Below are 11,931 nucleotides of genomic sequence, written 5' to 3'. Positions count from 1 at the left end.
GAGATAATTTTTTAAAATGACAAGAAAAGGATTTTATGATCCCTTACCAATACCTAATGATGGTTTAAAATTTAACAGTTAAACTCTGTTCAACAAATAGAGCACATCAAATTGGTAAAGGAGAAATAAACATGTCTTAAAATTCTGCACTATTTCTGGAGACAAAGAAATATAAAGGGTGAGAAGCAGCCAATATGTTTTTTCTTCTTTTAGAATGTTAAAAATAAATTATTAAAATAAAAATAAGAGGTGTGGTTAAATACTATACTAATTTGCACATTTCCCTCAATATGTCAACTGCACAACGATGATATGGGGGTTATTGTGTGTCTCTATAGTCAAATATTCATCATCCTCACCAAACTTTATTATGTATTTTGGCAGAAGAGACATCACTCTCAGATGTTTGAACACAGAATTGAAAAAGAGAAACACTGTGTTAATTGTTTTGTACATTTTAATTTGGGTATTGGGGCAAACATTTAACTTATTATTCTTGTTACAACTGCTAATATTCAACACTGCATACATTTATGTCATTTCAGCAAATAACCAATACAAGAAAGAACTCCCTGTATACACTTATAGAAATGTGCATAGGTTTCTAGTATTAAAATTGCTTGTCAATAAAGAACCATTACAACTCAAACAACTTGATTTCAAAAATGGACACAAGACTTAGATATTTCTCCAAATAAGATAGACAAAACCCAACAAATAAATGAAAAGGTGTTCAGTGTCACTAGCCATTGGAGTAGTGCAATGGTATATCATTTCATAAACACTAGGTTGCCTAGGTTAACAATATAAATCAAGCAAACCCCAAACTAGGAAAAAACATGTTAACTAAGATGCTAAGAAAATAGAGCTCTACGACATTGCTGATGGACATGTAAAATGGTGCAACCATGGTAGAAAAAAGTTTGGAGAGTTCTTATTATATTAAATATACAATTACCATATGACCTGGTAATCACACTCTTAGATATATACACAAAAAATTGAATATAGATATTCCAACAAAACTTGTATATAATGTTCATTATAGTTCTGTTTAAAATAGGCGAAAATCTTAAATGGCCATTTACTGATGAGCAGGTAAGCCAAATGTAGTATATCCTTAGTAAGGTATACTAATCATTTATAAAATGCATGAAGTAGTGATACATGCTACAATCTTGAAACCATTATGCTAAGTAAAAAAAAAAAACAAACAAAAAAGGCACACATTGTGTGGTTCTATTTGTATGAAATATCTAGAACAGGTAAATCTACATAGATGGATAGTAAATTAGTGGTTGCATGGGGTTTGGGGGAGGGGAGATGTAGCATGACCATTGGCTATGGATTTTTCAGTTTGGATGACAGAAATACTGTGGAGCCAGATAGTGGTGATGGTTAGTGAATGTATTAATGCCACTGAATTATTCTTTATTTGTAACCATTTAAAAAGGCTTCAATATTAGATTTTATGTTATGCATATTCTGCCACAATAAGAAGAAAAAAATTAGGGTCTAACATTTTGACTCAGTGAGTTAAGCTGCTGCCTGCAAGGCTGGTGTCTCTTATGACTGCTGGTTCAAGTCCTGGCTGTTCCAGTTCCGACACAGATCCCTACTAATGTGCTTGGGAAAGCAGTGGAGTATGTCTCAAGTGCTTGGACTCCTGTACCCATGTGGGAAGTCTGGATGGAGCTGAGGCCTCCTGGCTTTGTCCTGGCCCAGCACCTGTCATTGTTCCCATTTGGGGAGTAAGCCAGCTGATGGAACAGTTCTCTCTCTCTCCATCTCTCCCTCTTTCTTTGTATTTTAGCCTTTCAAATAAATAAATTATTTTTAAAAGTAGAAGAAAATTAAAATCTACATAGTCCAAAACTCAAGATCCTATTTCTGGGGATATGTGTGTGTGTGCATGTACATGTGCACACGCATGAATTGTATGTAATATATTTTATTGTTTCAAAAGATTCTATGATCAGTTGAAATGATTCCCTTTTGAGAGAATAATAGCCATTACAATGTGCATTCATATTTATTTTAAACCAAACATGTGAAATAGGTGGTTAGAATTCCCAATCTTAAGCTCAGTGAAATCTCACATGCCATACCTAATGCTGTATTTCAAGTGACAGTTATAGAGTAAGGTAAGATCAAAGGCACAGATTTTACAGTAAAATGGAATTAAGTGGACAGCCAAGTCCTAGCTTTTCTTTTCTTTTTTTTAAACTTTTATTTAATGAATATAAATTTCCAAAGTACAGCTTTTGGATTACAATGGCTTCCCCCCCCCCATAACTTCCCTCCCACCCACAACCCTCCCCTTTCCCGCTCCCTCTCCCTTTCCATTCACATCAAGATTCATTTCCAATTCTCTTTATATACAGAAGATCAGTTTAGTATATATTAAGTAAAGCTTTCAACAGTTTGCACCCACACAGAAACACAAAGTGAAAAATACTGTTTGAGTACTAGTTATAGTGTTAAATCACAATGTACAGCACATTAAGGACAGAGATCCCACATGAGGAGTAAGTGCACAGTGACTCTTGTTGTTGACTTAACAAGTTGACACTCTTGTTTATGGCATCAGTAATCACCCTAGGCTCTTATCATGAGTTGCCAAGGCTATGGAAGCCTTTTGAGTTCACCAACTCTGATCATATTTAGACAAGGTCATAGTCAAAGTGGAAGTTCTCTCCTCCCTTCAGAGAAAGATACCTCCTTCTTTGATGACCTGTTCTTTCCACTGGGATCTCACTCGTGGAGATCTTTCATTTAGGTCGGTTTTTTTTTTTTTTTTCCCAGAGTGTCTTGGCTTTCCATGCCTGAAATACTCATGGGCTCTTCAGCCAGATCCAAATGCCTTAAGGGCTAATTCTGAGGCCAGAGTGCTGTTTAGGCCATCTGCCATTCTATGAGTCTGCTGTGTATCCTGCTTCCCATGTTGGATTGTTCTCTCCTTTTTTTGTTCTATCGGTTAGTATTTTCAGACACTAGTGTCCTAGCTTTTCTAATACCAGATGTGGAACTTAAGGCAAATCACAATAACCTCTGAGATCTCAGTTTCTTCATGAGTAAATGGGGTAATAATATGTAATTTAAGGTGAAGTAAGAATTGAATGAGTTCATTTATAAAAAGTACTTAGTACTGGACTTTGCTTGTGGTAAATAGTTAATACTGCAGGTACTTCTAAGACAGCCTTCCATTTACTTTTTATAATATAATCTTTTATAAATTTTGTGTGCTGCTCACCTTGAGCTGGAAGAAAACCCACTCCTCTTGCCTTAGAAGGATCTTTATTGAGTCAGTGTCCTTTTGGTATGCTGAGTAGATTCCAGTGCAAATGTGGTGATTTTGAAGTCAACAATGAAAGTGGCCACGCCTCTACTTCTACAGTCTCTCACTTGGCACTTCAGTTCTTTTCCAAGGATTTTGGAACCCTTTTTAAAGAAGAGGGCTGATCTAGTTTTCTGTAAAACTCTGGTGCCAACTACATGTGCATCTCTTTACTAATCAATAGGAAGAGTGCTTTAAAGACAAATAAAAGGTCATTGCCTATTCGAAGTTTTTAAAAAAGCAAGAAGAAGAGAGGGTGGAAGATAAAGTAGTTCTTATTTCTTGAATCACGCTCCGAACTACTTCGAATTGGTCCAAGGACCCAAACTGTCGAGCAATGTGGGACATGCTCACCCTGATAGTCAGCCAACCACTAAAGAAGCTGACATCAGGACTGAAAGGAAATCATGACTCTTGCAAAACAAAAGACGAAGGGTGTACAAAGGCTCATAATTCAAACGGGAAACCTGCTCGATAGTCCCAGCTCAGCACAAGGCTTTCCACGTCTCCTTGACATCAGTCAGCTGGCCGTCAGCTGGACCGAAGCAGTTTTGCTAAGGGGTGTGAAGAAAACACTTAAGTGTAAAACTCATTCTCTGATCCTCAAGGAGCTTACAGCAGCGCTGGGGAGATTAGCTGTGTAACTAACACTCCAGGGCGGTCAATGAAACGTGACAAACGAGTTGGCAGCGGCCTTGAAGGAGGAGAAATTCACAGTTAGAGATCATTTGGGGCTGGGGGCTTGTCCAGAAAGGCTTAGGAGGGAGGATGTAAGCTCGGAGCCAAGTGAAGAGCAGGGTCTTAAGCGGGCGGGTTATTGAGGCGTTCCTGGCTAAGGCCTTGGGCAGGGCCAGCCGGGGTGGCCGGCCGGCCCCAGTGGCTTAACTCCTTGGGCCCACGGCGCGTGCGCAGCCCAACTCTCGCGGCGGGAGCACGGCCCACGGGAAGCCAGCCAGGGCCCGCGGGCGCGAGACCCCGCGCGCCGAGGCGGGAAAAGGCTGGCGCATGCGCAGCCCGGCGTTCCGAGCTCGCCGGGATGGGGATGGGGAGGTGGAGTTTCCAAGAGGGAACTTGACCCGTTAGCAGCAGCGGCGGCAGCAGCGGCCATGGCGGCGCGCTCTCCCCACTCCCCACTTCCTCCGCCCCCAGCGCGACAGTTGGGCCCCCGGCCCCCACGTGTTGGGCGGGGAGCTGAGGCACACGCAGTGCGCAGCGAGGCCTCGGGCCTGGCGGGCGCGGCGCGGGAGGCCGTAGCGGACAAAAGTGACATACAGTGGAGGGGCGAAGAAGGGTCAGGGAGCCGGCGAGGGCCAGAGAGGGCAGCTCCGGCTCACGCTCCCCTCCTCAGCCCGCACTCGGGGTCCAGGCGGCTGGAGGGCATCTCCGTAGAGGAGGCGATGGTGACCCGGACGCAGCTGCTGGAGGAAGAGCTGAGCAGCCTAAAGGAGGAGCTGGCCCTGTGTCAGGTATCGAGGACTCTCGCCGCCGGCCTTTCCCCTCCGCAGCGCCGCCGGGGCCCGTGGGGAGGCGCGCCCTTCTCCCTCTCGCCGGGCTGCGTGGCTCCGCGGGCGTGGGACTTTCCCAGCCCCGCCCGGCGACGCTCCTTCCCGGCTCCCACACCCAGCTCGGCCCGCTGCCTGAGGCCGCGCTTGGCTTGCAGACCCCGCGCTCCCGCTCCTTCCGGACAGTGGCCAGGCAGCGTCCGCCTGCGCGCCCCGAGTCCGGCTGTCGTCACCTGGATGTTGCCAGAAACCCGCAGTCGCACCCCATCTCCCCAGATGCCCAAGTTTCGGGGGGAGGCTGTCGTGGTCTTTGGTGCGCCGTAGTGGAATGCAGTCCACGAGTTGAAATGAACAGGAAAGTGTTAACACTTGTTAAAATAAAGCCCATCGAAGAAGGAGCCTGGTTTTAATGGTCAAATCCACACTTGTCCGTGTTCTTACTTTGTCAAACTAAGTTGTAAACTATGTTGTAAACACAAACCAAAAAAATTTTAGGGAGTTTCTGGGCGGGAACTTTGAAACATTATAGGTGATGCTTGGTATTATTTAGTAATTTCTTAGCGCTTGAGTGAGAAATCTCATTCTCATGGGATCCTGCAGATGAAAAACATTGGCTGAATCAGTTGCATTATATTTATCTCTTGTTATTTGTAGAGTTTGTGTATACTAAAGATGAGCTTGACTCTACTCCATGTTCATAGAGATTTAATTTTCTTTTGGTTTCTCAGCCTTACCACTCACTGTCAATTTGATTTTACCAGAATTTTTAGACAGATTGGGAAGTTAAATGTGAGGAACTCAATTAAGAGTAGATTTTTAAGTCTGTCTTGTCTTCAGGCTAGTAACCAATCAGGTACTACGAAGCACCAAGGTAGTTAGGTGAACAGCATCATCATCAATTTAGATTAATAAAACAGTTCATGAAATCCATTCTCATAGTTTGTGCTCTTGGATTTTTTTTTTTTTTTTGCACCCTTTGTATATCTGCTGATTTTGGCAAGGCTGTAATAGCAGGACAGTCTTGTTCAAACTGAATATGCTTTTGGTTAAATGAGTTGGGGAGATTACTTGGCTGGTCCTTGTTCATTTCTACATTTTCTTCACTGGTTAAGGAGCAGAGTGAATATAACGCATTTTGTCATCTGAAAACCTCACCCTTGGGGAGTTTAAAAATGTGAATGAACTCATGATAAAGGCCTTTATTACTTTAAGTTCTGATCTATGATGCTATTTGCTTCAGTTTTATAAGCAGCCTCCCCCCACCCCACCATGCCCTTAGCTAGCTAAGGAACAAAGATAATTACTTTTTATGACTGCCTTGATTAAGGAAGTCAGTTTATTGGAAACAGCATGATGAACCCCTTTCCCTCCAATCCATTCATTATTACATTCTTAAAAAATGTGGCTCCAAACACAGTGTTAGCCTTTGTGAACTTGGATAGAATATGTGGACCAAGAAGGTGATTAAGTACTTTAGGCAGATGTGAGAATACAGAGATAGTTGTAACTAACCTAGCAGACGATTCTTGAGGTTTTGTAGTGTTTATGCTGCTAGATGGTCATAGGTGTTCCTGTGATGTGAGATGAAGTTGGCAGTATCACATACTGTAAACTTCAGTCAGACTACACTACTGGGAAATCTTTGGAAGAATAATAATTGAACTCAATTGTTTTGTAAAAAATGCATTTGAATAATTAAACATTCACTTTTACATCTTTTTTATTCATTCTTCCGCTAATTCAGCTAGAAATCACACCTGAGAATATATTAAAACTATGCTAAAAATTACAACTCAAACTAAGAAATTCATTTTACATCTCAACCTGTTAAATACACATAATACCCATATACACATATGTAAGAATAATTTCAGAAAGAGAATTTAATAGTGTGTCATGAACTCAGCTATTTTCTGTTTATTCTTCTGAAAAATACTCTCCAGATCTAAATTAACTTTACAACCCAGTAATGGGTCAAACATAGTTTGGGAAAAATAACTTTGCTAATTATTCCATGGTTATAAATAGTAGTGTCACTGTTCTTTTTCACATTTAACTTGTTGGAATTCAGTTATATGTACTTGATAAGCAAATAAGTTTTATTCAACATACCACTTCACTCCATTAGAATGCCTTAAAATAAGCATGTAATAGAAAATGATCAAGTGTTTTGCTTAATATGAGCATCTCATAACACTCTAAATGATTATATTATCTAGGTGTACTTTTTTTTAAAATCATACAGCTCCCGGATTTGCAAACAAATTACATATATTGCTTAGCTGAAGAGTGATTAATTTCAGTGTAGGGAGGAAAGCTGTCTGTTCTGGACTTACTAAAGATAGTTCGTTAGCTTCCAAATGTAGCTTTTTCCTAAGGAATTTTCAAAGGGTAATTTTGAGTCTTATGACATTTACATGTATTTCACTGATGTAGACCCTAACACTATCATACTCTTTAATTTTGGTTATATATTTCAAGACCGTGTTCTGTTTGTGACAGAGAATGCTGGGAATACATGTATGTGCACACTGATCATCATTTGCAGAGTACCACATGAGAAAAAGTAATGCTTCATGATAACTTGCTGAATGAAGCTTTGTGCCATATTTTAACAGTAAACTCTTGATGTGGTTTTCTTTGTGTTCTACTGTGCAGTTTGTTTAAATGTAGGCAAGAGTTTTCAGGTGTTTAATTCATTCCTCCAATAGAGATCGATTAAAAGACTTAATATGTTGCTGGACACTAACCTGGGTGTTGAGAGTAGGTACCCAGTGAGAAAGATAGTTTGGGGTGTCTATATTTCCATGTCTGTAGATAAATAATAGACAAGATAACTCTGTTTCTAAGGAACTTTAGACCCCAAATATCTACCATTTAGTGAACTGTTTCATAAACCGAGTTTAATAAACTTTGTGAGAAGGGTGAAGATTTTTATTTCAATTTTAAATTATTTGATTCCATTAGGGAATTCTGTAGTGACAATAAAGAATTTTATAAAGGGTAATTTTTAAAGGATTTTATTTAAAAAAAAATTTAAAAGGGCATTTTTAAATGCCCAGAGGAAGGGCAAATATAGAAAATATAAAGAGAATATGGTTGGCAATAATTTCCTTATTTTAATGCCTGAAACAGTTTAAAAACCTGTTCTGTGTTTTTAGGAGGGCTTTTTTTTTAATATGAAAGAGTCTTTTTAGTAATTAGAGGAATAATCCATACTGAATATAATAGAGCATTTAAATAACTGAAATGAATACATAGAGTAGTCCCCAAAAATTTATTTGTAGCATTTTATGGTTTAAAAAAAATTTTCTTTCAAATTACCAGATAAAACATACAGCATGGTGACTACATGATTTTAATGTTCTTACCATATGCAAACATGGAGAAAATGAAGCATTTGTGAGGTAATGGATATATTAATTAGCTTAATTAATTAGCCATTTCACTATGCACTCTATCTATATCTATATAATTTCTATTTTTCAATTAAAAATATTTCTAGAAGAAAGAATGGGCAGTATATTCCTAATGTTAGAGCAGAGTAGGCCTTTCTAACTGGTACATAAAATTTATATGCCATAATGGACAAGATGGATAAATGTTGAGTATGGAAGATTATTTTTTTTCAAAATTCACCATCATAAGTTAAGTAGGCAATGACAGACTGGAGAAAAATCTTTTGAATTCATTTGGTAGATATAAGTCTAATTTTAGGATGTCCTATAAATTACAATGCCACTTCTTATAATTCATTGTCAGAAATTAGTCATATATAGCATGGAAGGCCAGTGTGTTAGTTGGACAGAAAAGCAAAATAGTTTCTGTAAAAGGAGAGAATAGAGGATAGAAACACACAAACTGAAATGCCTGCCTTAGGAATAAACTCAGACAACCAAAGAAATACAGAATTAGTATATGTAATGTGCAGAGAAAGAGGGAGAAAAGAAAGGAAGAAATAGAGTAAGGAGAAAGTCCAGAGATCTGTGTGCTTTGGCGCCTGTTAGTCACAGAGGACTTCTGAAAATGTTATATTTAAGCAAAGATGTGAATGATGTGTGGGGAAAATCTATATAAAAATCTGGTGGATGATAATTATGTGTAAAGATACTGGTTCAAGTAGAACAAAACAGTCAGTCTAAACAAAAGGAATGATAGAAGTTTGGAGAGGTGTGTTTGGGGCCAGGTAATATGGGGTCCTGTAGTCTTGGTTAAGAAGTTGGATTGTTTTTCTCAACTGATGGGAACTCATTGGAGTTTTGAGCTGTAATGCTAGGGAATCATTGTATGTGGAGAGCTAAGCAAGACATGGAATTGGCTTGAATAGGGTGAGAGTGGTGGAAGAGATGGGAGTTGTCACAGTTGGGTTATATTTTGTAAATAAGGTCAATGGGATTTATTGATAGTTTGGATGTGAAGTGTTGATAAAAGAAAGCAACCAGGATTGATTTCTGGGTTTTAGGTCTTTGAACAAGTATGTGGGGCTAACCATTTTCTTTTTTTTTTCTGCCTCCCTCCCTCCTTCTTTCCTAACTCCCTCCCTCCCTCCCTCATTCCTTCCTTCCTTCCTTCCTTCCTTCCTTCCTTCCTTCCTTCCTTCCCTCCCTCCCTCCCTCCCTCCTTCCTTCCTTCCTTCACTCCTTATTCCTTCCCTTTCTCCCTCCCTCCCTCCCTCCCTCCTTTCCTCTCTCCCTCCTTCCCTCTCTCCCTCCCCCCCCCCCCCCCCGCACACTCTCCTTCCCCCTTCCCTCCCTCCTTTCTTCTTCCAAGATTTTATTTAAGGGGCTGGCACTGTGGTGCAGCAGGTTAAACCATTGCCTGCCACTCCAGCATCCCATATGGGCAACAGTTCAAATCTCGACTGCTCCAATTCCAATCTTGCTCCCTGCTAAAGTGTTTGGGAAAGCAGCAGAAGAAGGCCCAAGTCCTTGGGCACCTGCACCCACATTGGAGATCTGGATGAGTCTCCTGGCTCCGACCTGGCCCAGCCCCGGCCAATGTGGCCATTTGGGAAGTGAACCAGTGGGTGGAAGATCTCTCTGTCTCTGCCACTCTCCCTATCACTCTGCCTTTCAAGTAAATAAATTTTTTTTTAAGATTTATTTATTTATTTGAAAGAGTGACAGAGAAGCAGAGGCAGAGACAGAGAGGCCTTCATATGCTGGTTCACTCCCCAATTGGTTGCAACAGGCGGAGCTGCACCGATTCGAAGCCAGGAGATAGGAGATTTCTTCTGGGTCTCCCACATGGGTACGGGGCCCAACGACTTGGGCCAACCTTTACTGCTTTCTCAGGCCACAGCAGAGAGCTGGATCAGAAGTGGAGCAGCTGTGAAATGAGCCAGCACCCATATGGGATGGCTGCACTGCAAGCGGTGGCTTTACTCGCTACACTACAGCGCCAGCCCCTCAAGCAAATATTTTTAAAAAGATTTTATTTGAAAGGTGGATTGACAGAGAGAGGGACAGAGATCTTCCATCTGCTCGTTTACTCCGCAAATGGCCATGGGCCAGGCTGAATTCAGGAGCCAAGAAATCAATCTTCATCCCAGGTGCATTAGCAGAAAGTTGGTTTGGAAGTAGAGGATCGGGATTCAAACTGGCACTCCAATATGGGAGGTTGGCACTGCAAGTGATGGCTTAACTCACTTGAACACAAGGCCAGCTCTGGTGGTGCCCTTTTCTAAGATGCAAAAGGGCAGGTTTGTAAGAGGGTAAGGCGTCAGGATATTTTTTTTTTTTTTGGAGGAGTTAAGTATAAGATGCTTATTAGGCATTCAAGTGGAATTGTTGAATAGATATTTGGATATAAATATCTATACTTTTTGGATATAAATCTGTACTCAAGAGTAAAGAAATAGTCATGTGGGAATGACCCAGTGCAGAGTTGGTAAATAAAAACATGAAAAATGGTATAGAGTTAGCTAGGGCTGTGGTTCTCAACCCTGAGTGCATAGATTCATCTGAGGAGCTATTCAAAAATTCTGATGCTTACCTGAAACCAAAAATTAGAATTATTTGATCATTATTTTTTTAATTCTTTTTTTAAACTTTTATTTAGTAAATATAATTTTCCAAAGTACAGTTTATGGATTATAATGGCTTCCCCCCCCATAACTTTCCTCCCACCCACACCCCTCCCATCTCCCACTCCCTCTCCCATTCCATTCACATCAAGATTCATTTTCAATTATATACAGAAGATCGATTTAGTATATATTAAGTAAAGATTTCATCAGTTTGCACCCACACAGAACATAAAGTGTAAAATACTGTTTCAGTACTAGTTACAGCATTCATTCACTTTGGACAACACATTAAGGACAGAGATCCCACATGAGGAGTAAGTACACAGTGACTCCTGTTGTTGACTTAACAATTTGACACTCTTGTTTATGGCATCAGAAATCTCCCTAGGCTCTAGTCATGAGTTGCCAAGGCTATGGAAGCCTCTTGAGTTCGCTTACTTCAATCTTATTTAGACAAGGTCATAGTCAAAGTGGAAGTTCTCATTCTCTCCTCCCTTCAGAGAAAGGTACCTCCTTCTTTGATGGCCCGTTCTTTCCACTGGGATCTCACCCGCAGAGATCTTTCATTTAGGTTTTTTTTTTTTTTTTTTTTTTTTTGCCAGAGTGTTTTGGCTTTCCACGCCTAAAATACTCTCATGGGCTCTTCAGCCAGATCTGAATGCCTTAAGGGCTGACTCTGAGGCCAGAGTGCTGTTTAGGACATCTGCCATTCTATGAGTCTGTTGTGCATCCCACTTCCCATGTTGGATCGTTCTCTCCCTTTTTTATTCTATTGTTAGTATTCGCAGACACTAGTCTTGTTTGTGTGATCCCTTTGACTCTTAGACCTATCATTATGATCCATTGTGAACAGAAATTGATCACTTGGACTAGTGAGATGGCATTGGAACATGCAATCTTGATGGGATTGTATTGGAATCCCCTGGCACATTTCTAACTCCACCATTTGGGGCAAGTCCGATTGAGCATGTCCCAAATTGTACATGTGTCCCCTCTGTTATTCCCACTCTTATATTTAACAGGGATCACTTTTCAGTTAAATTTCAACACGTAAGAATAATTGT

At 40.4% G+C, this 11,931-nt stretch overlaps 1 protein-coding gene across 10 annotated transcripts in view; it reads left to right on the top strand.

Moving 5' to 3' along the window:
• Nucleotides 1-4,431: 4,431 nt before the first annotated feature.
• LOC133771829 (endophilin-A1) overlaps nt 4,432-11,931 on the top strand; it is a 717,118-nt gene continuing 709,618 nt past the window's right edge. For 9 of the 10 annotated variants that reach the window (XM_062208166.1, XM_062208164.1, XM_062208168.1 and 6 more), the window contains exon 1: nt 4,432-4,803. In XM_062208166.1, coding sequence (XP_062064150.1) covers nt 4,444-4,803 — 360 coding nt within the window. In that variant the 5' untranslated portion in view covers nt 4,432-4,443. The remainder of the gene's footprint in view (nt 4,804-11,931) is intronic. The other variant, XM_062208167.1, reaches the window with a different exon arrangement.

This window comes from Lepus europaeus, chromosome 12 (genome assembly GCF_033115175.1).
Source record: "Lepus europaeus isolate LE1 chromosome 12, mLepTim1.pri, whole genome shotgun sequence".
NCBI classification, from domain to species: domain Eukaryota; kingdom Metazoa; phylum Chordata; class Mammalia; order Lagomorpha; family Leporidae; genus Lepus; species Lepus europaeus.
Note: the sequence above shows the minus strand (reverse complement) of the source record. Positions and strands in the feature narration are given on the sequence as shown.